This window comes from Oncorhynchus gorbuscha, linkage group LG25, assembly GCF_021184085.1.
Source record: "Oncorhynchus gorbuscha isolate QuinsamMale2020 ecotype Even-year linkage group LG25, OgorEven_v1.0, whole genome shotgun sequence".
Lineage (NCBI taxonomy): Eukaryota > Metazoa > Chordata > Actinopteri > Salmoniformes > Salmonidae > Oncorhynchus > Oncorhynchus gorbuscha.
Genome location: NC_060197.1, coordinates 3,207,454 through 3,234,828, shown reverse-complemented (window position 1 = coordinate 3,234,828; position 27,375 = coordinate 3,207,454). Strand labels below are relative to the sequence as shown.

The 27,375-nt window shown below is 44.3% G+C and overlaps 2 protein-coding genes across 9 annotated transcripts; both read left to right on the top strand.

Annotated features, from left to right (window-relative positions):
- The first annotated feature begins 7,128 nt into the window (after nucleotides 1-7,128).
- On the top strand, nucleotides 7,129-15,040 carry LOC124014548 (high-affinity choline transporter 1-like). Of its 2 annotated transcripts, none has more exons than XM_046329675.1 (9): nucleotides 7,129-7,276; nucleotides 11,572-11,755; nucleotides 11,886-11,999; nucleotides 12,162-12,317; nucleotides 12,755-12,903; nucleotides 13,280-13,423; nucleotides 13,698-13,851; nucleotides 13,980-14,197; nucleotides 14,321-15,040. In XM_046329675.1, the coding sequence occupies exons 2-9, from the start codon at nucleotides 11,572-11,574 to the stop codon at nucleotides 14,885-14,887; spliced, it is 1,686 nt and encodes a 561-aa protein (XP_046185631.1). In that variant the 5' UTR covers nucleotides 7,129-7,276; the 3' UTR covers nucleotides 14,888-15,040. The 2 variants fall into 2 exon arrangements, with proteins under 2 accessions (XP_046185631.1, XP_046185632.1); XM_046329676.1 differs by having other exon boundaries at nucleotides 7,260-7,276; nucleotides 11,550-11,755.
- Nucleotides 15,041-16,997: 1,957 nt separating this feature from the next.
- Nucleotides 16,998-26,796, top strand: LOC124014122 (oocyte zinc finger protein XlCOF6-like). Of its 7 annotated transcripts, none has more exons than XM_046328849.1 (9): nucleotides 16,998-17,165; nucleotides 18,184-18,312; nucleotides 20,472-20,564; nucleotides 20,672-20,767; nucleotides 21,010-21,120; nucleotides 21,319-21,439; nucleotides 21,551-22,124; nucleotides 24,310-24,374; nucleotides 24,470-26,796. In XM_046328849.1, exons 1-9 carry the CDS (start codon nucleotides 17,157-17,159, stop codon nucleotides 25,807-25,809), a joined length of 2,538 nt encoding a protein of 845 aa, XP_046184805.1. In that variant the 5' UTR covers nucleotides 16,998-17,156; the 3' UTR covers nucleotides 25,810-26,796. The 7 variants fall into 7 exon arrangements, with proteins under 7 accessions (XP_046184805.1, XP_046184803.1, XP_046184804.1 ...); XM_046328847.1 differs by having other exon boundaries at nucleotides 18,110-18,312; XM_046328848.1 differs by having other exon boundaries at nucleotides 16,998-17,385; nucleotides 18,110-18,312.
- The last annotated feature ends 579 nt before the right edge of the window (nucleotides 26,797-27,375 follow it).

The window sequence follows — 27,375 nt, the reverse complement described above, 5'->3', positions numbered from 1 at the left end:
ACCTCACTTCCAAGAATGGATTCATTTGTTTGTATGCTTTTCTTCTTGGGATTTGTGTTCCCATGGTCTTATGTGGGTATTGGGGTGGGAACTGGTATTATGGATGTGGGTGAAATACACTGCTCTTTGATAAGGTAGTCTTCCCTGGAGAGATGTGGGAGAGAGATGCTCTCCACTGGCTGGTGAGGCATTAAGCCACAACTTCGGGGGAGGTGGGGGTACTTCTGGTTGGAACAGGGGGGGCATCCTTGGCCTTATTGTCCTCAGATCCATGGTGTGACCTGGGACCCTCACACAGCTTCCCAGAAATAGAAAAATGTAAATGTAAGTGTAACTGCCAGAAAGAGGCAGCAGACCACTAGCAGAGCTGTCAACACACTGGCCATCCAATGATAGGGGTCTGTCTGTCGCACTGATACACCAGTGGGATCCGAGGCTGGGACGGTGTTGATAGAAGTGGGATATGGAGTACTGGTGGAAAGAGTGGGACGAGAGGCTATAGTTGTGGCAGTAGTTGGGCTGGAAAAACAGTCACGTATGAAGCTCACAGGGCCTACCTTGCTGATGGGGAACTCTGGGAGCATTGCCTGGCTGAACGCAGGGCTACTCTGTCTGGCCACTGAACTCATTTCCTCCCACATGCGCCAGACCTGACCCACAGGGCACCGTCCCTCTACACCATCGCCCCCCCACCTGTCATGGGGTGAAGTTGTATCAAGACACAATAGTGGATCCAGGTGCCAGGGACAGCATTGAAGAAGCGGGACAGCTTGTCCAGGAGAGGCTCCACCCTGTGGCGCAGTTGAACATGATCCTTCAAGTTGTCCTCCACATTGGTGTCATACCATGTCATTATGTGTCCAATTACTAGACTGCCTGGTTACGATAAAACCAGAAATGCTACCAGGCAGGGACCCTCCAAAGGATTCTGACACATTCAAAGCTGGCTGAACACATTGCTTTCTATAGTTTTATATGTTCAGGGTTCCACTTTACTATCATATATAAAATAGCCTTACATTATAACTGTAACTCAAGTTATGTAGTCTACATATGAAATGCACCTGTCAGCTCATTTATGTGTCACGTCGTTCTTCGTTTGTCGAAAGAAAGTCGGACCGAAATGCAGCGTGGTGGTTACTCATGACTTTAATGAAAAAAGCGACATGAAATAACTATACAAATACAAAACAACAAACGGAACGTGAAACCTAATTACAGCCTATCTGGTGAAACTACACAGAGACAGGAACAATCACCCACGAAATACACAGTGAAACCCAGGCTACCTAAATATGGTTCCCCATCAGAGACAACAAGAATCACCTGACTGATTGAGAACCGCCTCAGGCAGCCAAGCCTATACTAGACACACCCCTAATCAACCACAATCCCAATGCCTACAAAAACCCAATACGACAATACAATAAACCCATGTCACACCCTGGCCTGAACGAATAATAAAGAAAACACAAAATACTAAGACCAAGGCGTGACAGAACCCCCCCCTAAGGTGCAGACTCCCGGACGCACCTCAAAATCATAGGGAGGGTCCGGCTCGGGACGTGGACCCCACTCCATTAATGTCCTAGTTCCTCCCCTTCGCGTCCTGGGATAATCCACCCTCGCCGCCGACCATGGCCTAATAGTCCTCATCCAGAACCCCACTGAACTGAGGGGCAGCTCGGGACTGAGGGGCAGCTCGGGACTGAGGGGCAGCTCGGGACTGAGGGGCAGCCCGGAACTGAGGGGCAGCCCGGGACTGAGGGGCAGCCCGGAACTGAGGGGCAGCCCGGAACTGAGGGGAAGCCCAGTACTGAGAGGAAGCCCAGTACGGAGATGAAGCTCAGGTAGGTAGCCGGCTCCGGTAGATCCTGGCTGGCTGGCGGATCTGGAAGATTCTGGTTGACTAGCAGATCTGGAAGATTCTGGTTGACTGGCAGATCTGGAAGATTCTGGTTGACTGGCAGATCTGGAAGAATCTGGTTGACTGGCAGATCATGGAGCAGCCAGAGCTGTCAGTCTGCATAGAGCAGCTAGATCCGCCCGAGGACCTGTGTTAGACCACACCATTATGCTTCTCGCCTGATTCGAGAAGAACACCCGCAGGAGGTAACCGGACGGGTGTATCACTGGCTGAGCATGCTCCGTCAACAAGAAAGAAACAGAAATTGTGTCCAGCTTGAGGGGGAAATGTGGTACCCCCCTACCTCCCTCCCCGATGGGACAGATCATGCGTGCCCTGGCGACCCACTCGCACCTGCCACTCCACATAAACTGAAACACAAGCCTCACTAGAGGCCTCCTCAGACAAGCCGGCAATGGGTAGATGTATGCCAAATACAAAAGAGACGGCAACACATCCACCTTTAGGACCAGGACTTTGCCCATAAAAGACATACCTAGCCTTCCACATTGCTAGCTTCCTCTGTACCACTGCGATACGCATGTTCCAGTTTAGCGTCGCTGAGCCGGAGGTCTCAAAATGGACCCCGAGAATCCTCAGGGCCCCCTCACAGAGAGATAACCCCCAGGCACATCCGTTCTACCGCGCCATCTTCCGAAGAACTTGACGGAAGACTTTGCATGGTTCAGAACTGCTCCCGACGCTCGGGTGAAATCCCCAAAGATGGCAAGGGACCTTGTCAGGCACGAGTCCTTGCACAACAGCAAGGAAGTGTCGTCGGCGTACTGCGTCATCTTAACACGCAGCCCACCACTTCCAGGGATCAGCAAGCCTTCCACCCCTGTGTCTGCCCTAATGGCAGCCCCCAGAGGCTCCATGTACAGAACGAAAAGGAGAGCCGAGACTGGGCACCCCTGCCTGACCCCAGACGAGAGGTCAAAAACGTCACCCAAGTGACTATTTACACTAACTCGGCACCCTGCTCCGACATATAATGTACGAATCCATCCTATAAACTTCTCCCCAAATCCTAATCGACCTAACACTCTGAATAAAAAGGATCTATTCACGCGATCAAAGGCTTTCGCCTGATCTATCGCTGCTACCATTAAAGGCAGTCCTCTATCTTCAACCCAAGCGATGGAGTCCCTGATTAACTGTAGGTTCCATCCAATAGAGCGGCCCTCTACCCCGCACGTCTGATCCTCATGGACGACGTAGGGAAGGGCTGTGCGCAACCGGTCTGCTAAAACCTTTGCTAGTAGCTTGTAATCTACACACAGCATGGTCAACGGCTGCCAGTTGCCAAGGTCTGTTACTTCCCCCTTCTTATATAAAAGTGACAGCACACCAACAGCCATTGATCCCCCCGGGACCCCTGTCTCAAGGATGGCCTTCAAGACTTCGAGGACCACTGGTCCAAGTATACCCCAAAACTTGAGATAAAACTCAGCCGGCAGCCCATCCATCCCAGGCACCTTCCCTTTTCCCATCCTCCTAAGAGCGCTCTCAACCTCTTTTAGTGAGATCTGGGCCTCCATCACTTCTCTAATGTCCTCCGGCAACCGCCTGGACAAGTGTTCTATAAACACATTTCCCTGCTCTACATCTATTTCCCTTTCCTTAAATAAACCTTGGAAATGATCAGTTGTCACCCTGACCATATCCTCTGGTTCTCTAACTATACTACCATTTTCTTCCCTAACACCATGCATTACCTTCCTACTCTGTCTGGCCCGAACCAACTTAAAGAACATAGCAGAACAAGTCTCATTATGTTCTAGAAAGCCACTATGCGCACGCTCCAGGAAAGATTGAGCCTTCCGCTCCTGCAACTCCCTGAGCTGCACCTTTAGGGTTGCGGATCTCTCCCAGTCAAACGACCCGCCGAGGTTGCCTGCCTCGTATTCGAGTTCAATTAACCTTTGGATACGATCCACCTCCCTCCTCTCCTCCCTTTTTTTACTCTTGCCATACCCTATTATAAAAGCCCTAATCCTCACCTTAACTAATTCCCATCACTCTAACACCCCCTCGCACATGGACTGGAGGCCTTCAAGCCTCCAAAAGAAACCATAAATCCCGTCAACAAAAGCCTGCTCCTCCAGCACATCCCGATCTAACTTCCAGTACCCCCTACCAAAGAGGCAGACTGGCGACCACACCTGCAGGAGCACCCCATTGTGATCCGAAAAGAAAACAGGCAACAGCCGCCCAGACAACTGTCTGCCACCACCTGTGGCCCATACACCACCACTAATCTAAATTTACAATCCCTTATCGTGACATCCACCCCTATAACCCTCCCCTGCATTACCACAAAAGAATCCTCCACTTTTAACTCCCTGTGCCCACACAAAATCCCTACCCCTGATGAGTGCACCCCCCCAATACCCCAAACCGACTCCCCCTTGTCCCACTCCCTCTTAAACCTACTAACATCCCCTCCATCCCTCAGGTGAACCTCCTGTAAAAAACAAAAATCAAACCCCACACCCTCCAAATAACTAAAAACCGCCCTCCTCTTAACAAAATCCCTTAAACCCCTTACATTTAAACTAACAAAAGTAAAATTAGACCCCATGAAAAAATAAAAACATGTAATACACTCAAATTCTAAACCCAGACAGAAAAAAAACTAAAACAGGAGACTCACCCGATGCTCCCCTGCTCCATATCTACCGGTGAGAACACCATCCGTACACCCGACATCCCCCCTCTTCCTCCATCTCACCATCCCAGGATGCAGGAATAGTGTTTGGCTCCGGGGTGCCCTGCACCCTGGGTCTACCCCCACAATCCTCCCCCTCCCCAGTGTTGCAGCTGGTTTGGAAAAAAATTGGGGAGGCTTGAGTCCCCAAACAAAAAACTCCCCACCTCCTCCTGTACCCAGTCCTGAGTCTTGTTAGGTGTGTCCCCACCCAACAGAAGTTGAGGGCCTAGGGAAACCAGCAGCAACCCAGAGGTTTCTCCCACCCCCATCACTCTCTTGGCCATCCCCTCCCTCTCACTGTCGGCCAATCGCACCCTCCTCTTCTTTAGTGATGGCGGCAGTGGAGAGATACCACCCCCCCCCCCCGCCAGCTCCTCCACCATACCCCTCATCTCTTCCACCAGGGCACTTTCCCCCCAGTCCACTTGCTCTTCCACCGTCTCCTTCTCCACCACTCCTCCCTCGCTTTCTTCTCTCTCATGCTCCTCCACTCGGTTGCCTTCTTCCGATGCTTTTCCTGGTTCTCCTACTCCCGTGCCTTCCGTTTCCTTCTCTCTTCCATCCGCCGCTTCTTGCTCCTCCTCCTTCCTTGTGGCCTTCCCCTCTGGACCTGTACTCTGGTCATGAGGCGTGCTTCCTTCCCCTCCTCTTCTTCCCCCATCCCCCGCCCCTGCTCCCCCCCCCAGCCGCAGACGCATATGACCTCTGACGGGCCGGGCACCCCCGCCACAGGTGTGCTGACGAGCCACACCCATGGCACGTCTTAGGCTTGTCACAATCCCTCGCCTCGTGTTCCTCAGATCCACAAAATCTGCATTTTATTGTACTGCACGAGGCGAATATGTGACCGTAGGCCATACAGTGCCTGCAAAATGGGGGCTGACGTGCATAAAACAACGTCCCCCTGTCAGCCCCTAGGGAGAACATAGCAGGAGGATGGAGGTAGCCACCATGTCCCTTTGGGTCCTCTCTGAGGAGGGCCTGGAAGCCTCTCCTCCCATTCCAAAACCCAAGGGAGTCTTTGAGGTGCCTTGCTGAGGAGACGTTATCCATGTATCTCCCCAGAAAAGCCCTCACCTCTTCGTCCTTAACGTAAGGGTTGTAAATGTTGACAGTTACAACCCTAAAGTTATTCTTCGCCAGGCTTGTTATTTCATAGTGGCACATCGGCCTCTCACCTCCCACTGCTCTTGCCCTTCTCAGGATATCATCGTGTTTTTCCTCTGTATATAGTGCCACGTCGTATGCTCCCTCCAATGAGTTGCCTTGGAAACAAAACACGTCCTTCACCGTCAGCTTTAGAATCCCCATCAATATTATCCTTCCAAAAGTTTCCCGTCCTAAAGGCTCCAACTCCTTTTCCTTCCAAGCAAACCGAATCGTGTTGGCCAGCCCAATCCCAGGGACCGTCCGTGTTGATGTATTTAGCACCATCTCCGCAAGGAGAATGGCGCTCGTTCTCTTCTTCCAAAACAAGTAAAAAAGAAAAACCAAAGTGACCGAGCCTATCTGGTGAAACTACACAGAGACAGGAACAATCAACCACGAAATACACAGTGAAACCCAGGCTACCTAAATACGGTTCCCCATCAGAGACAACAAGAATCACCTGACTCGCCAAGCCTATACTAGACACACCCCTAATTAACCACAATCCCAATGCCTACAAAAACCCCAATAGACAATACAATAAACCCATGTCACACCCTGGCCTGAACAAATAATAAAGAAAACACAAAATACTAAGACCAAGGCGTGACATTATGTAGACAAAACCCTGTAGCAACCCATGCACAAGATACAGCCACCTCAAAAAGCAGCCCCATCCGCCCCTATTATTCAGCCATGTCCTATTTCATCCCCCTCTTACAGTTGTGATGGATAGAGAGGGGGATGTTGACAAACCCAGGGGGTGACATCAATGAGAGACTTTTGAAAAAATAAACTATCACTGGGTTTCTCAATGCCGCTAGGCTTTAGTTGCCCTGTCCTTTATTCAGCTCTCCACTGTGAAAGAATGTGGTCACGCAACAGGACAACAGTGGTCAGTTGTTGCTCAAAGTCTCAACATTTCCCTTTTGCCTTTTTCTTTACATATGGAGTTGAGTAACAGAGCATTACTTAGCTTAGATTTTAATTGACCCAGTTTCCCTGCAGTGAAAGAATGTTTGGCTTGAGTTGCAAGCTAACCCTTGACAAAGTGACCACTTGGTCCCGCTGGGTTTGGGTTTATGCTGTGGGGTCACACCTGAACAAACTTGTATTGGGGGCCACCATGTCTCAGCAGGATATGGATATGGGCCAGGCAGTTCAATGATTAACATGAGGAAATTGGCGCACTGGAATCCCAGACCATAATGATTCCTTATAAGGGATGTAACTGACGATGACAGAATACAGCGCAGTGTAGTAGTGCAAAGCTAAAATATCAGTAAATCATAAATTCCACAAATATATTTTTCACAGTGTGGTCAACATATTTTTACTACAATTGTTTTTTTAGTTTAGTCCACATGAGTGTACTGTATTGATCAATTATTAACTTGTTATATTCACTACACTAATAAACTCTTAGGACTAGAGGGAGGAGTTAGAAGATGTTCTCAAAGTACATTTAGGTTTTTCCTCTGAGAGGATCAAGGAAATTGCACATCGAGGTAAGTTTAAACAGTTCTTAGCATCTTGTATTTGTTGTGCCATATTGATCGTACTTGGGAGTACACATGTTTCAGCATTGAAATACCAATCAAAGAAGTGTCTACTGAACTTGAAGAGAAATACTACAAAGTATATAAAATCAATTAAATATATGATACAGTATCTATTGAATATTGGAACATTAAAATATGACAACATTTATATTAAAATGTTATACTGTACTTGCATAATTGACTGACATTTAGAAATATAATAACATTTGAAGGGTGTACTGTACTGTCTGGTCTTACGAAAATATTGCGAAGACATATTACAGAACTGTACAAGATCAGTTTATTTACATAACAATATTATTGTCTCAGTTTCCATATATGAAACAATGAATTTGAATGCAGAATGATATAACTTTTTTTGTGTGTGTAGTAATTAAAGTGTAATGCTACATTTAAGACAAGTCAGAATCCCGGGAACCTCGGAGTTAAAATTAACGTAAGTTGTTTGCGTAGAGCTTCCTATTGGTTGATTCTGATACCCAAATTTCACACTTGGAAAGTATCATCTTTCTACAACTAGTTTCCAAGTTTGACATTTCCGAGTTTCCTAGTTCTGACTCAATCAGCCTGACTAACCGGTGTCTGTATATAGCCGCACTACTTTTATAGCCTCGTTACTGTATATAGCCTGTCTTTTTACTGTTGTTTTATTTCTTTACTTACCTATTGCTCACCTAATACCTTTTTTTGCACTATTGGTTAAAGCCTGTAAGTAAGCATTTCACTGTAAGGTTGTATTCGGCGCCCGTGACAAATAAACTTTGATTTGACCTCCAGCATAACTATTTTGTAATTATACAGTAAATACATTACCATTTTCTTATGTGCAAGACCATTCACATATTTCCATCCACCTCTAGTATGTGGTTCCAGTGTAATGCCTTTGTAAAGAGATTTTTTTGGTATGGGATGCGTGCGTGTGTGTGTGTGTGTGTGTGAGTCAGCATGTTAATGAAACCGACTGACTGACTGAATGCATATCTGCTCTCTCTTTACTGGTTGCCTTGGTGAGTTATTGGGCTAAGGTGAAGATGAAAATCTATGGCAACATCTCTGAACACAAATCCCTCCTAGCTTTACCCTTATTTGGGTTTCACGTTCATTTCTCCCATATATTCCATGTGGAGAAGACTCCTGTGGAGTGGACTCCTTTCTCTGTTGTTCTAAATGCTGGTGTTATGCAAATGAGATTGGAGTTCACCCTAACAGCACGTTTATAATGGACATTACTTTGAGAAATTAAACAACCAGAAATAAGTCATTTCCAATGGGAGGAAAAGACACAGGGAGACATTGTCAGAGGTTGTCCACTATATGTGACAAATTGCAGGAGTCATTATTTTTCAAAGGAGGGAAACACCTTCTGTTAACCCTCCTATTATGTTGCTGATCAACTTGACCCCTAAAATACTAGTTAACCTCTCTTTATCTCCATGAAATTAAATACCTTGTCCTCGTTTAGCGTCATGAACCTAACTCAAAATGTGGACACACTGATGTGTTGTAGAATGTCTGTAGATTTAGTGTAACAAACATGATGTTGTGGGTCATTTTGACCCAGAGGCTTTCATATGTGTATAGATAATTTCACAGGTCCAAAATAAACACATTTCTGATGTATTTTGTTTTGACTGGTTCTGGTTGCACTTTTATAATTATGTTTGGGTGAAAAGGAGCTTGCCCAAGATTCTCAGTGTGAGGGCAGCAGATCTCTGACACAGACACTGAAAAATGAGCTCCAACAGAAAATGCTTGTTTGTGAGAAAGAAAATATGTTTAACAAATAGTTCTTAAATATAGAGTTCTTTAAATCAAATGTTCTTGCATTTCTTCTTTCTGAAAGGTCTGACAAGACCAAATCAAGTTTTGGATGTTTTTACTTGATTCTTTGACTGTCTTGAGTGTGTTTAAACTATACGGGTCAATCTGACTCATACCACAATGGCCGTACATTTTTTCAGCAAAGCACCTGGGTTAAATGAGTGATGCAAACTACTTCTGGTGAACAGAAAGAGGCAAAAGTTAGGCTGAACTTTATGAAAATCACAGAACAAAACCACTGTGTGATTAACCAATCGGGGGAGGGAAGGTCTCGCGAGCTTGAACAACGGGCTGGATTGGCTATTGATAAGTTCCCTACCTGTTTGAATGATGTTTGATACCACAAGCTACATTTCTTTGGAAATAATAAACTGAAGTGATCCGTCACTTACCGGGCATGTCCACTAGCAAGAGATGCCTCCGACAAAGTTACGGAGCCCATTCATTTTCAGCGTAAGGAAGTAAGTTAGCAAGGCAAGAGAAGCTCGCTGAACAGATCCTGAACAGTGAATGACTTAAATTGGGGAAAGCTTGATATATGTAAATTATTGCCAATATTGCACAACCAATTGAAGCTTAGAATAGCTTCTAGCCCCTACTGGATTGGCTGTCGATACCTAGCAGTACCCATCATGTTGTTGGCTTGCTAGCACCCACATGGCAAGCTACTCAGGGCGAAGCTAGCGTGGCTAGGTGAAGCATTGCTTGCTGGTGGATATTGGCCATTTATAGTAGACAGCCTCTGAGCGATTTAACAGTTTGTATCAAGAGGCAACCATAGTTTTGCTAAACATTATGCAAATTATCATTAGATATACGTAAAAAGTATGAATTAGTTTAACTTTTGATGGACAAAGTGGACAAAACTATATAAACTCAGCAAAAAAAGAAACGTCCCTTTTTCAGGACCCTGTCTTTCAAAGATAATTTGTAAAAATCCAAATAAATTCACAGATCTTCATTGTAAAGGGTATAAACTCTGTTTCCCATGCTTGTTCAACGAATCATAAACAACTAATGAACATCCACCTGTGGAAGGGTCATTAAGACACTAACATCTTACAGACGGTAGGCAATTAAGGTCACAGTTATGAAAACTTAGGACACTAAAGAGGCCTTTCTACTGACTCTGAAAAACACCGTAAGAAAGATGCCCAGGGTCCCTGCTCATCTGCGTGAACGTGCCTTAAGCATGCTGCAAGGAGGAATGAGGATTGCAGATGTGGCCAGAGCAATAAATTGCAATTTCCGTACTGTGAGAAGTCTAAGACAGCGCTACAGGGAGAGCTGATCGCCCTCGCAGTGGCAGACCACGTGTAACAACACCTGCACAGGATCGGTACATCCGAACATCACACCTGCGGGACAGGTACAGGATGGCAACAACAACTTCCTGACTTACACCAGGAACGCATAATCCCTCCATCAGTGCTCAGACTGTCCGCAATAGATTGAGAGAGGCTGGACTGAGGGCTTGTAGGCCTGTTGTAAGGCAGGTCCTCATCAGACACCGGCAACAACGTCGCCTATTGGCACAAACCCACCATCGCTGGACCAGACAGGACTGGCAAAAAGTGCTCTTCACTGACGAGTAGCGGTTTTGTCTCACCAGGGGTGATGGTCAGATACATGTTTATCGTCAAAGGAATGAGCGTTACACCAAGGCCTGTACTCTGGAGCAGGATCGATTTGGAGGAGGAGGGTCCGTCATGGTCTGGACTGAGCTTGTTGTCATTGCAGGCAATCTCAATGCTGTGCATTTACAGGGAAGGCATCCTCCTTCCTCATGTGGTACCCTTCCTGCAGGCTCATCCTGACATGATCCTCCAGCATGACAATGCTTCCAGCCATACTGCTCGTTCTGTGCGTGATTTCCTGCAAGACAGGAATTTCAGTGTTCTGCCATGGCCAGCGAAGAGCCCGGATCTCAATCCCATTGAGCATGTCTAGGACCTGTTGGATTGGAGGGTGAAGACTAGGACCATTCCCCCCCCAGAAATGTCTGGGAACTTGTAGGTGCCTTGGTGGAAGAGTGGGGTAACATCTCACAGCAAGAACTGGCAAATCTGGTGCAATCCATGAGGAGGAGATGCACTGCAGTACTTAATGCAGCAGGTGGCCACACCAGATACTGACTGTTACTTCTGATTTTGACCCCCCCTTTGTTCAGGGACACATTATTCCATTTCTGTTAGTCACATGTCTGTGGAACTTGTTCGGTTTATGTCTCAGCTGTTGAATCTTATGTTCACACAAATACTTACACATGTTAAGTTTGCTCAAAATAAATGCAGTTGACAGTGAGAAGATGTTTCTTTTTTTGCTGAGTTTACGTTTTCGTCCATCTCTGTGTGACATTGGCCTAAGTCTCGATGGTCTATATTCATGTATCTTATAGAAATTCCCTCTCCTCCCTGAAGATGGCGCTTAACTGGCCCGGCCTGCTGTCAATCGGGGTGTTCTACCTCATCGTCCTCGCGACAGGCGTCTGGGCGTCCAGGAAGTCCAAACGCGAGGAGAGGAAGTGCACTGGAAACCTTAGTGAGGTTGCCATGGTTGGAGGGCGGAACCTCAACATCTGGGTCAGCATCTTCACTACCACAGGTGTGTTGTCAACCTAACTAACTTGTAACATAAGATCACCCAGATTTGAAAGTCATTGAGTCTCTTTCAAAGTACTCTAGTGTTTTTCAATGTTTAGTGGTTGTTCTGTGTGACCACCCACTCTCTACAGCTACATGGGTGGGAGGAGGTTTCATCTTAGGCAATGCTGAGGTGGTCTACGACCCTAAAAGAGGCCTGGCTTGGGCCATCGCACCAATAGGCTTCGTCCTTAGCCTGGTTGTAGGTATGTATGGTTATGTTATCATAACACTTGGGCTGTGGAGGCTGCTGAGTGGAGGATGGCTCATAATAATGACTGGAACGGAGCGAATAGAATGGCATCAAACATATGGCAACCATGTGGTGTAAGGTAAATAATTCACAGTAAATGGATTTGTGACTGCAGGTGCATTGTTCTTTGTGAAACCGGTCCGAGAGAAGAATTACGTCACCATAATGGATCCGTTCCAGGAGAAGTATGGAAACACGTTAACTGCTATTCTCTTTGTCCCATCACTCCTTGCTGACATCTTCTGGATAGCCTGTGTGCTCGCTGCATTAGGTAAGTCAGTTGTTCTTTCAGCAAAATAGCCATCACAGCACCTTTTAGCGCATGCCAGGACTAGAGCCACATTTACCTGGTTATGTCACGTGGAAAAACTGTCTCTATAGCTTAGATTTCTCTGAGGGATTCTTTGATGTAATTTATTGAAGAATAAGCAATTGTTTTCCACCACCATATTATCTGGAAGCATGAGAATGAGTCTAAATTCTTACATTATTAGTTGCTGATGTTGGCCAACTCCCTGATGCATGAATGAGTGCATGAACCTGCATGGCATGTCTGTAAGTTATACATTGCGTGAATGGTTGAGGCCTTCTAGCAACATCATGACACTAGATCTCAGGGATGTTGATGGCTATAGGCTACACACAGAAGCTTGCATGCTACTGCGCTAGCTAGAATGTGTGAACAATCTGTACAATGCTTTGCTCTAGGGGGAACGGTGAGTGTGATCATGGATATCCCATCACCCTTGGCTGTGGCCCTGTCTGCTGCCGTGGCAGTTCTCTACACATTACTGGGAGGGCTGTACTCGGTGGCCTACACTGATGTCATCCAGCTCATCTTCATGTTCCTCAGCCTGGTGATAAAACTTTGTCCTGCACTCTTAGAAAAATATGTTTCAAAAGGGTTCTTTGTCTGTCCTCATAGGGGAACCCTTTATGGAAAGGGTTCAACATTTAACCCAGAAGGGTTCTACCTGGAACCAAAAAGTGTTCTTCAAAGGTTCCTGCTATGGGGACAGCGGAATAACTATTGGTTCTAGGGTCAATGTGTTATAGTGAGTGAGGCACGTGTGTGGTCTACTATATATATACACGCCGAGATTCACTTTATTTACGTGTCAGAGTTTCTGTATGGGAATTGCTTCAACTTCTTTTTTTCTTCCCTTTCAATGGATTTGTGGTTTAGTTTTTTTTCCTTTCAGGGATTTTGTGTTTTTGTTTTTTCCCTTCCAGTGGTTCTGTGTGCCCTTCATACTGATGAGCCCCGCCTCAACAGACATTACAGTCACAGCGGTGACAAAACTGTATCAGGAGCCATGGACCGGCAGGCTGAAGGTGGCAGATGCAGGGCGCTGGCTGGATGACCTGCTACTGGTGGTAATGTCAACTTAAAAAGTCACATTTCACTCCAATTTCACAGTTTGTCAGAGATGTTCAGACCTCAAACATGGTCTAATATCTAGTTGATTCCACATCACAGACCATCTGTTGTATAGATCTATATCTAAATGTCTCCCAAACGAAGACCCTATAATTTTCATTGTATTGTGTGACCTTTCTATTTTCTGTGCTGGTTGTTTTCTCATTTAGATCCTGTCACTTTTTGGATTTTAACATTTTTATGGTCCATTTCAATGTCTCACTCTCTCAGACTCTAGGTGGAATCTGTTACCAGGCCTTCTACCAGAGAGTCCTGGCCACAGCCACTGTGGCTCAGGCTCAGTTCACTTGCTATGCTGCCTCTGTCTTCTGCTTCATCCTCGCCATACCACCTCTTCTCATTGGTGCTGTGGCAGCATCCACAGGTACAGCAGTGTGTTCATCAAAATGGAGGAGTAGGCTTCATGGGAGGAGCCGACACTGTCCCAATAATGTCAATCACTGGGAGTTCTGTAAATCTCATAAGCTTGTTTTTTTTCTCTCCCTCACTTAGATTGGAACCAGACCAGTTTTGGTCTACCTACTCCCTACGAGCAGGGCAAGGCGGGTATGATTCTGCCCATCTCCCTGCGCTACCTGTGTCCACCTTTCGTCTCTCTTGCCGGAATCGGCGCCATTGCTGCTGCCGTGATGTCATCTATTGACTCGGCCCTGCTGTCTTCTGCGTCCCTTTTTGCCAGAAACATCTACAAAAACATTTTCAGCAAAAGGGTGAGAGAAAGTTGGAGAATCTACTTACAAACATCTTAGTTTATTCTATGTAACTATCTATTTGTAAATGTTTCCCACAAATTTACTGAGGGCACTGCAATTGATTTTTCTTCTTCATTTTAGGCCTCTGAGAAACAAATTCTACGGGTTGTAAAGGTGTCCATCCTACTGTTTGGTTTCATGGGGGCAGGCTTGGCCATGACGACCTCCTCTGTGTATGTCTTCTGGATTCTCAGTGGAGATGTGATGTACACGGTAGTGTGTGCACAGTTGATCTGCATCCTCTTTCTACCTGGGAAGGTCAATGGGTATGGTGCCTTGGCAGGCCTTGTGGTAGGGCTACTGCTGCGGCTACTAGTGGGAGAGCCCCTGCTTGGTGTGCCTGGACTCATGCCCCTTCCCTGGGACAGCCTACACGAGGACGGGTGTCTGCTGCATGTCTTCCCATTCCGCACCGGCATCATGTTGGTCTCTCTGGCCACCATCCTGGTTGTGTCACGTTTCGCAGCCTGCCTTTTCCTTAAAGGGCTACTGCCTGACAACTGGGATGTATATGGACTTGGTCAAAAAAGGAGGATTTTGATGAAGGATATGGTAGCTAAGGATCTGACTGAGAAGATTGGACTGAACACAAGGCAGATGGACCCATCTCCTCATGCGAACACAGAAGATATGAGGTCTTTACAATGACTTGGGGTTTCATCATGTAGATAGTTACAGTGGAGCAAAAAAGTATTTAGTCAGCCACCAATTGTGCAAGTTCTCCCACTTAAAAACATGAGAGAGGCCTGTAATTTTCAGCATAGGTACACTTCAACTATGACAGACAAAATTAGAAAGAAAATCCAGAAAATCACATTGTAGGATTTTTTATGAATTTATTTGCAAATTAGGGTGGAAAATAAGTATTTGGTCACCTACAAACAAGCAAGATTTCTGGCTCTCACATACCTGTAACTTCTTCTTTAAGAGCCTCCTCTGACCTCCACTCGTTACCTGTATTAATGGCACCTGTTTGAACTTGTTATCAGTATAAGACACCTGTCCACAACCTCAAACAGTCACACTCCAAACTCCACTATGGCCAAGACCAAAGAGCTGTCAAAGGACACCAGAAACAAAATTGTAGACCTGCACCAAACACATGAAAATCATATTTCAACCAGGCAGGTGCGCCACAAAAGTCAGAAATAGCGATATAATTAATGCCTTACCTTTGAAAATATTATTCTGTTGGCACTCCAAAATGTCCCAGAAACATCACAAATAGTCCTTTTGTTCGATAAGGTCCTTCTTTATGTCCCAAAAATGTCAATGTATTTGCCGCGTTTGATTCAGAAATACACTGGTTTCAACTCGCCCAACATGACTACAAAGTATCTAATAAGTTATCTGTAAACTTGGTCCAAACATTTCAAACAATGTTCCTAATCCAACCTCAGGTACCCTAAAATGTAAATAATCAATCAAATTTAAGACAGAATAAACTGTTTCTAATACCTGATTAAAAACAACGTGAAGCGTGCTCCAGTTCACACGCACCAAAACAGTAGAGTCCACCTGGAGTGACGCACCAAAACAGTAGAGTCCACCTGGAGTGACTATTTCTTAACTTTTCAAAAGAAAAACATTGAACAATTTCTAAAGACTGTTGACATCTAGTGGAAGCCATAAGAACTGCAGCTAGGTTCTTAATAATAAGGGTATCCCATAGAAAACAACTGGAAAAATCCAATGACCTCAATTTTTTTTATTCCCTGGATGGTTTGTCCTTGGGGTTTCGCCTGCCATATCAGTTCTGTTATACTCACCGACAGTATTTTAACAGTTTTAGAAACTGTAGAGTGTTTTCTATCCAAATATACCCATTATATGCATATCCTAGCTTCTGTGCCTGAGTAGCTTGTGGAAAATACTGTTTCCTTTTCTTGTTACTTGTTTGTCATCTTCATGTTTATGGTACATTTGTATGAATATCCTTCAAAGTCTGTTTGTTTAGAAATAAATAAAAATACAAACTAAATAACGAGTGATCAAGCATGAATGACACCACCCTAGTTAGGTGGAAAAACAAGGTAAAACGGTGAACTGTCACTTAAAGAGTTTGTCTCCCAGACACACATTAACTCGGTTCTGGACAAAGTAGCATTTTCAATGGAAATTATTTGTGTGCACATTCTGGATCCTGAGTGTCTATAATATCATATACACAGTGGTGTTAGCCCAGTTAGCTATCCTATTTCTGTCTAGACAGATCAATGATTATAGAGTGTGTTTGGGATAGGGCTTTTCCTCTGTGGCCTGTTTGATGTGCCCACACACACATACCTCTTCTTTGCTCTTTCCCTTACTTCTCTCCTCAGCCACAATCCTTCTTGTGTCACGTTTGGTAGGCCCCCTTTTCCTTACTGGCTACTGCCCCATAGATGGGATGTGTTAATTAGGTCTGTCAGAAGGTGATCTTTAACAGATGTGGCTGCTAAGGATCAGACTGAGGAGAAAGGACTGAATACTGTCAAAGAAAATCTAAGGCCTTTCTTCTGCCTGTATCTCATTTACAGTTGAATTAATTTGGTATTAATGAACTGATCATATTAGTTGTCAATTAATCAAACCAATATTTATTTAAATGGTATTCAATTCAATAAACATGTTTATGTTTTTGTTAGTTACTTCCACCTCATCAAAAAGAAAAAAGAAACAGCTTCATGAATGATGTAAAGTAAGTTACTTCATGATCAGAACACGTGCAGCGAAAAGGACTTTTATTTTGACAATTTTGTGGACGTTCCCACCCGGAAGTAGCTAAATACTCGAGGACACGTTTTTTCTTTCTGTTTTGTTCATGCATTTTAGAACAACATCTAATAATAATACTGCAGTTTTACAGCAGAATGCTGTAAACAGTTTTCAGCATTGATACAGTCATTTAGCAGACTTATAACACAGCAAAAGATGGATGCTATGGGTATGTAGCTAACAGCCTCCTGTAGGTAGCCTAGTTATATATGGCTTCAAACTTGCCGTGGACATTGTAGCTATTTTAGCACACAGTTTATTTTTATATGAGGGATCTATATGTCTCTATGGCCCCAGCGAGCTAGTTTTGCAACCTGGTCTCAGAGCATGTCGTATTATTCTGTATGTAAATCAACACCTGCCGTTTATTATATGTTAAGTTTCGTATGGTATGTAATCATTTGTGGACGTCCATTAGCCATTTTGTATGATATGTTACGAAGTACAATATTACGTATTATATTACGTATTATATGTAACACATTTTCAAACGTACAATATGTTACGAATTTGCAAATGTATGATATGTTAAGAATTCTAGCTTGGTGGCTAACGTTAGGGTTAAGTTTAGGAGTTAGGTTAAAGGGTTTGGGGAAAGGTTAGCTAACATACTAAGTCATTGCAAAGTAGCTAAAAAGTAGTAAGTAGTTGATAAAATGCTAAAGTTGTCCTTGATGAGATTCGAATTAGCAACCTTTGTTTTTTTTTAATTTTTTAATTTTACCTTTATTTAACCAGGCAAGTCAGTTAAGAACATATTCTTATTTTCAATGACAGCCTGGGAACAGTGGGTTAACTGCCTGTTCAGGGGCAGAACGACAGATTTGTACCTTGTTAGCTCGGGGGTTTGAACTCGCAACCTTCCGGTTACTAGTCCAACGCTTTAACCACTAGGCTACGCTGCCGCCCCAATAGACATTCGTTGATAGACATTCGCAGTTCGACGCGAGATCACTGTTAGACGATGACTTGTTTCTTTCTGCGCATGAGCTTAGCTAGCCAACGTTGCCATGACATGTCCTACAAGCAAGATCAGGGATTTCTATTGGAGAAGCAGTTATCTTTATACTGTACTGTCTTTGATATTACTGTACATCCTTCTCTACACAATAGATTACCCCCTCCCTTTCTCCTCCCTGCGCCTTTTGGTCCCACCTCTACGGCTATTGTCTGCATTTATGTGGCAGGTAGCGCATCAGAGGGCCATCAAGCACTATGGAAAGTTAGAGGAGTTTGTGACAGTGGTTACACAAACTGTCCCAGAACTTATAACTGACAGACAGAGGACATTGCTTCTTCTGGCATTAAGGGCAAGGGTAAGTAAATTCTGAAACGTACCCTGGGTGTAGTAATGTGTTTAACGATGTGTCAGGTGTATGAAGGGCTGTGTCTAGCCCAGATGTACTCTTAAGGAGCCTACAGTTACTCCTGAAGGTCCAAGGACCTTATGCTTTTTTTCAGAGGTAGATTGGCTATGACAGCCAAATACTACCATCTAAACGTGAATCGATTTCAATTGTTACGTGATATGGTTCTAGAAACAAAAAACCCTTTACTTTCATATCACATCAAAAATAATTTCAGAAATGCAAAAATGTTAACTTACTGTACACTGTTTTAACCGGCTTTATCACAGTTGCAGCAAACAGTATATTTCAGGTTCAACACGATTCTGCCGGCCTTCTTCGGTTACACACAGGTATGCTAGATAGATAATTAGCGCAATTGGTCCCTCTGTCTTCCGTAAACATGCGCTGTAACGAGATATGGCCGTGTGGGAACCATAATTATCCTATAAAGGTGTGTATCAATGAAACCTTTTTAAATTATTATTTCTCACTAATATGAAAGAAGGTCCTTATGTTTCCAAAACCGTACCGCAAGCGATGCGTGTTAATGTTCAGATTGAGCATAGGGGCTCTTAACAAAACTCTGTACAGAACACCTTCAGCCAATGACTCTTATGTGTAATGTACTAAAAGTTCAATTAATAAAGGTTAAATCAATAAAAAAGAATGGAACAGAGTCATGATCAAGGGCTAGGCCGTGTAGACTTGACAGTTAATGCTGTTTTTGTATTCTGATCATGGAAATCCGAACACATCATGCGTCTACACCTACATTTAAATGTGTCCCAATTCCCTTTTCCTGCGCTATATTCAAATGCCAGTATGCATTCTGCAAACGGTGGAATAAGCTAAATATGATAACACGACAACAACTTGATGGCAGTAGTTAACTACTGTAGCTTACTAGCCAGCTAACCTCTGTAGCTAGCCAGCAAGCAAAGTTAAAGGGATTGCAAATAACTCTAGCCAAAAAAATGCCATTATTTTTCAAAATAATGCGACCAAGCTTTAACTTCCTGACTGATGTTGCTTCAATATATCCACATAACTTTCCATCCTCATGATGCCATCTATTTTGTGAAGTGCACCAGTCCCTCCTGCAGCAAAGCACCCCCACAACACAATGCTGCCACCCCCGTGCTTCACTATTGAGATGGTGTTCTTCGGCTTGCAAGCCTCCCAATTTTTCCTCCAAACACTTCTATTTTTGTTTCATCAGACCAGAGGACATTTCTCCAAAAAGTACAATCTTTCTCCATATGTGGAGTTGTTAACCGTAGTCTGTTTTTTTTATGGCGGTTTTGGAGCAATAGCTTTTTCCTTGCTGAGCGGCCTTTCAGGTTATGTTGATATAGGACTTGTTTTACTGATATAGCACCTGTTTCCTCCAGCACCTTCACAAGGTCCTTTGCTGCCGTTCTGGGATTGATTTGCACTTTTCACACCAAAGTATGTTAATCTCTAGGAGACAGAACGCATCTCCTTCCTGAGCTGTATGACTGCTGCGTGGTCCCATGGAGTTTATACTTATAGATAAATGTGGTACCTTCAGGCATTTGGAAATTGCTCCCAAGGATGAACCAGACTTGTGGAGGTCTACAATTATTTTTCTGAGTTCTTGGTTTCTTTTGATTTTCCCATGATGTCAAGCAATGAGGCACTGAGTTTGAAGGTAGGCCTTGAAGTACATCCACAGGTGCACGTCCAATTGAATCAAATTATGTAAATTATCCTATCGGAAGCTTCTAAAGCCATGACATAATTTTCTGAAATTTTCCAAGCTGTTTAAAGGCACAGTCAACTTAGTGTATGTAAACTTCTGACCCACTGGAATTGTGATATAGTGAGTTATAAATATAATAATAATAATAATAATATATGCCATTTAGCAGACGCTTTTATCCAAAGCGACTTACAGTCATGTGTGCATACATAAGTGAAATAATCTGTAAACAATTTTTGGAAAAATTAGATGATGTCTTAACTGACTTGCCAAAATGTATAGTTTGTTAACAAGAAATTTGTGGAGTGGTTGAAAAACTATTTTTAATGACACCAACCTTAGTGTATGTAAACTTCCTACTTCAAGTGTAGACACGGCCAAGGATACAGTTAATATTTTTCAGGTAACTCTTCAGCTGTTTCAAGGTGAGCATCCAGAAGACCTCAACAAAATTAAGATCCATCTTGACAGATTCTCATCCTGTGGTCTTTCACAGGTGAGTTGGTATGGTATGTTCTTGCACTTTTCTGTATATAGGGTCAAATATATCACATTTTCTGGTTGACCTGCTTTTTGTATCATTGTGTTGGGTTTATGTTACAGAATAATGATGCACAGATGCATGAGTTGGAAGAGAACTTCCTCAAGCTCACCAAAAACCTTCTTGAAGACCCAGTCGAGAGGATCCAATTCTTCAAGGTATGGCTTAAATATTAATTGTGAATAACAACATTTTGTCACTGAATAGCAGACATTATTAACCAGTTAAATTATTATTTTTTTATAGTTAATTTCTGACGAATGGTCAGTCTGCCCTTCTGCTATAGCAACTGTGCCAAGGGCAGCAACATCAATATTATCTATCCATGGTTTGCGAACGTACTTGTCTGTCATACAAATTGTGTGACTCCTTTCACTTGCTCTCTCTGTCTCCCTCTCAGGCAGATTTCCCTGTGGTGTATGGCTGTGATTTTGACAGAGCTTTGCAAGCACTTGTTTCTCAGTTCCTCTCCAGACTAGAAGATCTGCTACCAGTGCCAGACCTTAAGCAGGTAGAGAGAAAACCAAGGGAGATGTAAATATCCCTGATATTCAATGCAGTCTTTATGAGCTCCATTTTGGCTCTATGTTTGTTGTTATATCATCATCTTTAAAATGTTCCTTATAACACATTTAGAGTGATGTTTGAGATGTAAAAGGATTTCTATGCTTTTGTTACACTCTCATTTTCGGGGGTGCTGTCTTCATAGACTGCATCCTGGCTCAGCGCTGTACCCTCTGCCTTGGATGAGTGTCTGCAGTCTCTTTCTCACACAGAGGACCTGCAATACCTGCTTCAGCACCACACATGCTGTGGAAAGTTAGACAAACGTGATAATCTAAGCTCCTTTATCACAAGAAACATATTGTGACAGGCCACACGTTAACTTTTCTGACATACTGACTTTTTACTTTACTGTCCTCTACTCTTGTGTCTATCAGCATTTCCCTCCCCGGCAGAAGACTGCATCCTCGCTTCACTGTCCCTCCCTACCACAGTGGGAGTGGCATATACCTTTGACAGCAAATTAGATGTCTTGCTTAACTTGGAAGGCTCTACCCATGTAAGCAGAGAGATGGAAACTTTGTCAGACAGCAGAGATTATCAACAGGCAGAATCAAGAGCACGTTTAGATGGAAACCAGAACATTAAAGAAGATCGAGTGTCTACCATGGGTAGCGATGATGATGAATGCACAGACAGAGGTGTGGAAGAGGAGACTGAAAACACAAGTGCTGTGGGAAGGGTTATTTCCGAAGCAAAGGACCAGAGGAGATGTGAAGGGGCTGTTGGGGACCTGTGCGCTGCTGGAGCACCAGACCTCGCAGCCAACTCTCCAATGGTCACCTCCAGTGTGGCTCAAAAACCCTCCATATTTCCCGCCCAACTTACACTCAAGATCAAAGGGGACCACAGAGTCAATTCCTCCAAGAGATCTAGAAAGAGCCCAGAAGGGAGGATGGCTGAGTCCAGTGTGAACTCTGATACACCTCTGCTTGAATCCTCACAGGAAACGTAAGAGCAAAGTGTGTTGGAATTGTGCTTGTGAATTAGGTTTTTTATTTATTTATTTATTTATTTATTTATATGTATTTCTTTATTTAACCAGGTAGGCCAGTTGAGAATAAGTTCTCATTTACAACTGCGACCATGCCAAGATAAAGCATAGCAGTGTGACAAAAACAACAACACAGAGTTACACATGAACAAACATACAGTCAATAACACAAGATAAAATAAAAATAGAAAGATCTATGTACAGTGTGTGCAAATGTAGAAGAGTAGGGAGGTAGGCAATAAATAGGCCATAGAGGCAAAAATAAATAGAATTTAGCATTAATACTGGAGTGATATATGTGCAGATGATGATGTGCAAGTAGAGATACCGAGGAGCAAGAGGGTAAGTAATAATATGGGGATGAGGTAGTCGGGTGTGCTATTTACGGATTGGCTGTGTACAGGTACTGTGATCGGTAAGCTGCTCTGACAGCTGATGCTTAAAGTTCGAGAGGGAGATATAAGACTCCAGCTTCAGAGATATTTGCCATTCGTTCCAATCATTGGCAGCAGAGAACTGGAAGGAAAGGCTGCCAAAGGAAGTGTTGGCGTTGTGGATGACCAGTGCAATATACCTGCTGGAGCTCGTGCTACGGGTGGATGTTGCTATGGTGACCAGTGAGATGAGATAAGGCAAGGTTTTACCTAGCAAAGACTTATAGATGACCTGGAGCCAGTGGGTTTGGCGACGGATATGTAGTGAAGGCCAGCCAACGAGAGCATAGAGGTTGCAGTGGTGGGTAAGAAATGAGGGTTTGGTGATAAAACGGATGGCACTGTGATAGACTTCATCCAAGAATGCGGTGATTGACAGAGTCGAAAGTCTTGGCCAGGTCGATGAAGATGGCTGCACTGTACTGTCTTTTATCGATGGCGGTTATGATATCGTTTAGAACCTTGAGCGTGGCTGAGGTGCACCCATGACCAGATCGGAAACTAGATTGCATAATGGAGAAGGTACGGTGGGATTCGAAATGGTCGGTGATCTGTTTATTAACTTGGCTTTCGAAGATTTTAGAAAGGCAGGGCAGGCTGGATATAGGTCTATAACAGTTTGGGTCTGTCTCTACCTTTGAAGAGGGGATGACCGCGGCAGCTTTCCAATCTTTGGGGATCTCAGATGATACGAGAGATTGAATAGGCTAGTAACAGGGGTTGCAACCATTTTTGTGGTTGATTTTAGAAAGAAAGGTTCCAGATTGTCTAGCCCAGCTGATTTGAAGGGATCCAGATTTTGCAGCTCTTTCAGAACATCAGCTGTTTGGATTTGCGTGATGGAGAATGTTTTTGTGCTGGTCAAGTCTGGGGTGAACCAAGGGCTATATCTGTTCTTAGTTATACATTTTCTTAATTGGGCATGGTTATTTAAGCTGGAGTGGGAATCACTTTTGACGAGCAACCAGGCATCCTCTACTGACGGGATGAGGTCAATATCCTTCCAGGATACCCGGGCCAGGTCGGTTAGAAAGGCCTGCTTGCTGGTGTTTTAGGGAGCGTTTGACAGTGATGAGGGGTGGTCGTTTGACCGCGGACCCATTACGCACGCAGGCAATGAAGCAGTGATCGCTGGGATCCTCATTGAAGACAGCAGAGGTGTATTTAGAGGGCAAGTTGGTCAGGATGATCTCTAAGAGGTTGCCCTATGGTTACGGATTTTGGGTTGTACCTGTTAGGTTCCTTGATAATTTGTGTGAGATTGAGGGCATCTATCTTAGATTGTAGGACGGCTGGGGTGTTAAGCAAGTCCTAGTTTAGGTCACCTAACAGTACGAATTCTGAAGATAGATGGGGGGCAATCAATTCACATATGGTGTTGGGGGCACAGCTGGGGGCTGAAGGGGGTCTATAACAAGCGGCAACGGTGAGAGACGTGTTTCTGAAAAGGTGGATTTTTAAAAGAAGAAGCTCAAATTGTTTGGACACAGACCTGGATAGTATGCCAGAACTCTGCAGGCTATCTCTGCAGTAGATTGCAACTCCACCCCCTTTGGCAGTTCTATCTTTATGGAAAATGTTAGGTTAGGTTTGTTTGACATACACCATGCATCTTTACATTTGAATCCATTATATTAAACTACTGTTATCTAATACTGTGGTGCATTAGTATTTAACTGAACATGCGCTGTGGATCCTCCCCTAACAGGACTGGTGCTGAAGAATCAAGACCATTTTCTACAGACCATGATGACACAGAAGAGGAAAACAACGGTAAGACTTTTGAAACTTACTTGTAAACGGGGCCCCAAGGATTCCATAGTTGTGCAAAGACAATGGCATTTATTTTATTGCTTTATTCTCCACAGAACCTGCTTCTCGGCTGTCTAGCTGCGCTCAACCACCACCTAGTGACGTATCGCCATCCTCTGAGACCCTATCAAAAGCATTGTCCACTGCACGGCGTATTGCCAACAAGTGCTCCCAGTGTGGAAGGTGTTTTATCTATCCATCTCAACTGGTTCAGCATCAGCGAATTCACACTGGAGATCGACCCTACAAATGCACCCAGTGCGGAAAGACTTTCAGTAATTCAACTGGGCTTTCAAAACACCACCAAAAACACTGTCTAGACGCGACCTTCGATTGCCCCAAGTGCGGAGAGAGTTTCAGATCTCTCCGCGAGCGGTTCAAACACTTATCTACTCACAAGTCCCTCAAATGTCTGTTGTGTGGAAAGAGTTGCCAGACGACTTCTGATTTGCGAAAGCACCAGCAAACACATAGTGTGACGCCGTCGTTCAACTGCTCTCTCTGTGAAAAAAGTTTCAAGTTCCTGTCAAGCCTAACCAGGCACAACAGGACCCATTCAGTGGAGGGGGGGTATGCTTGTTCCAAGTGTGGGAAAACATTTGGATCTTTGAGTGAACGGCTCCAACATAAGAGGACACATAGGGCGCAGCTCAACTGTACGGATTGCGGACGGAGTTGCAGTTCCCGCTCCGAACTAAAGAGTCACCAGCAAACTCACTCTCGTGAACCTCTCTTCAACTGTCGACACTGTGAAGACAAATTCTTTGGGTCAGTTGAGCTGAAGATCCACCAAAAAACTCATGCAGTGGACAAACCCCATCAGTGTGATGCGTGTGGAAAGTGCTTTGGTGCCTTAGCCACACTTGTACTCCACCAACGGACACACACGGGGGAGAAACCCCACACATGTCCTCGTTGTAATAAGCAGTATATCTCCAAAAGTCAGCTGACTTCACACATGCGGACTCACACGGGCGAGCGTCCATACAGCTGCTCTTACTGTGGGAAGTGTTTCTCTCAGTTGGCTAATCTTACTGTGCACACAAGGATTCACACGGGGGAGAGACCTCACATCTGCTCTCGGTGCAAGAAAGGGTTTTGCTCAGTCGGTGACCTGCAGAAGCATGAGCGCTCTCACACCAAAGAGAAACCTTACAGGTGTACAGTTTGTGGAAAGGCCTTCACAGTGTCAAGTCATTTGACGGTTCACATACGAAGTCACACAGGAGAGCGCCCCTACACCTGCCCTGAGTGTGGAAAGAGTTTTGCGCAGAGCTCTGTCTTAACTAAACATCAATTCACCCATACAGGAGAGAGGCCATACCCATGCCATCACTGTGTAAAAAGTTACACCCGTCTCACACACTTGAAGAGACACCTACAAACACACACTTGAGTGTCCGGTGTGTTTTCCTGTTTTGGTTTCTTTCTGAAAAGCGTTACCATAGATTGCTGTTCCACTGTCTGTCAGTGTGTTATGCTGAATAACATCAATGTATAACTGAAAACCATGCTCACCATGCCTTTTTGTGAAACTGTAGTTTGTGTACATTACTGCCAACATGGATGGAAAATAAAGATTTCAAAATATAAAATAACCTCTTTCAGGTTATAGTATGTGTCATATAAATGAGCCATTTTTTGATACTTTCTAGCTTGGGCCTGCTTCTCTCTGGACGTTTGGGCCTGCTTCTCTCTGGACGTTTGGGCCTGCTTCTCCCTGGACGTTTGGGCCTGCTTCTCCCTGGACGTTTGGGCCTGCTTCTCCCTGGACGTTTGGGCCTGCTTCTCTCTGGACGTTTGGGCCTGCTTCTCTCTGGACGTTTGGGCCTGCTTCTCCCTGGACGTTTGGGCCTGCTTCTCCCTGGAAGTTTGGGCCTGCTTCTCCCTGGACGTTTGGGCCTGCTTCTCCCTGGACGTTTGGGCCTGCTTCTCCCTGGAAGTTTGGGCCTGCTTCTCCCTGGACGTTTGGGCCTGCTTCTCCCTGGAAGTTTGGGCCTGCTTCTCCCTGGAAGTTTGGGCCTGCTTCTCCCTGGACGTTTGGGCCTGCTTCTCCCTGGACGTTTGGGCCTGCTTCTCCCTGGACGTTTGGGCCTGCTTCTCCCTGGAAGTTTGTGGTTTGAGTCAGTTTATTTTGAATGTAACAAATGTCAGCATAAAAACCAATACAAAAACTGGGAAGACAATATTTGAACTTTGGAATACAACTGTATTGTTTTTCTTCTATGCAAATGAAAGCTGTTACAGTAGGCTTAATTTATTATATTCTACCTTACCTATTCTATATGTAATAAGCATTTGGCTTAATTAAAAATAATACACAGAAACAGGTGTGTACTAAATGTAAATATTGTTTTTTATTAAACTTGTATTTATTACCGTTTATAGATTATAATTTCAACACTTAAACTGCTACAAATGTCATCTACATTTCCACATGGAGGTAGTAGGTATTTGAGCAATTACGTGTTTTCTATTGTTAAACGTAAACTTGTATGCAGGTGTGTGAGGTGTAATTATGGCTTATGGTCATGTGCCTGCAGGGCCACTTTCAGTTGCCAAACTTTGCAGCGTGCGGGTTTCGGGTTTCTTCTTTTTTCTCATTGTATTCAACTGTTACCATGCACATGCAAAAATTTTAGCTCAGATGTGCGAGTGCCTTTTGAATTTGAAAACTTTACGTATAGAAATAGAGCCGACATGATTCCTTGTCAGAGCAGCATGTTTGTTTTACATTACATATTTATATCTGAACGTTTCAAAACGAACTTGTGACCTACTGAACGTGCCCCTAGTGTGTGAGGTAACTGTGTCATGGTAACTGGCCTATGCCCATATATGGAGTTCCTTCTGCAAAGGCTGCAATGACACAGACAGCCCAATTCTTATACGTTTTCCTCTAACTGGTATTTTGACCAATCAGATCAGCTCTGAAAAAGATCTGATGTGATTGATCAAAAGA

What these genes read in the sequence shown, in the direction of transcription:
- LOC124014122 (XM_046328846.1), top strand. Translation starts at nt 18,007, where the DNA reads ATGACATGTCCTACAAGCAAGATCAGGGATTTCTATTGGAGAAGCAGT. An exon ending in TTCTGGCATTAAGGGCAAGG is followed by an intron (nt 18,313 to 20,471) that starts GTAAGTAAATTC and finishes AATATTTTTCAG; the next exon opens with GTAACTCTTCAGCTGTTTCA. An exon ending in CATCCTGTGGTCTTTCACAG is followed by an intron (nt 20,565 to 20,671) that starts GTGAGTTGGTAT and finishes TTTATGTTACAG; the next exon opens with AATAATGATGCACAGATGCA.
- LOC124014548 (XM_046329675.1), top strand. Translation starts at nt 11,572, where the DNA reads ATGGCGCTTAACTGGCCCGGCCTGCTGTCAATCGGGGTGTTCTACCTC. An exon ending in CGTCCTTAGCCTGGTTGTAG is followed by an intron (nt 12,000 to 12,161) that starts GTATGTATGGTT and finishes TTGTGACTGCAG; the next exon opens with GTGCATTGTTCTTTGTGAAA. An exon ending in TGCTGTGGCAGCATCCACAG is followed by an intron (nt 13,852 to 13,979) that starts GTACAGCAGTGT and finishes TCCCTCACTTAG; the next exon opens with ATTGGAACCAGACCAGTTTT.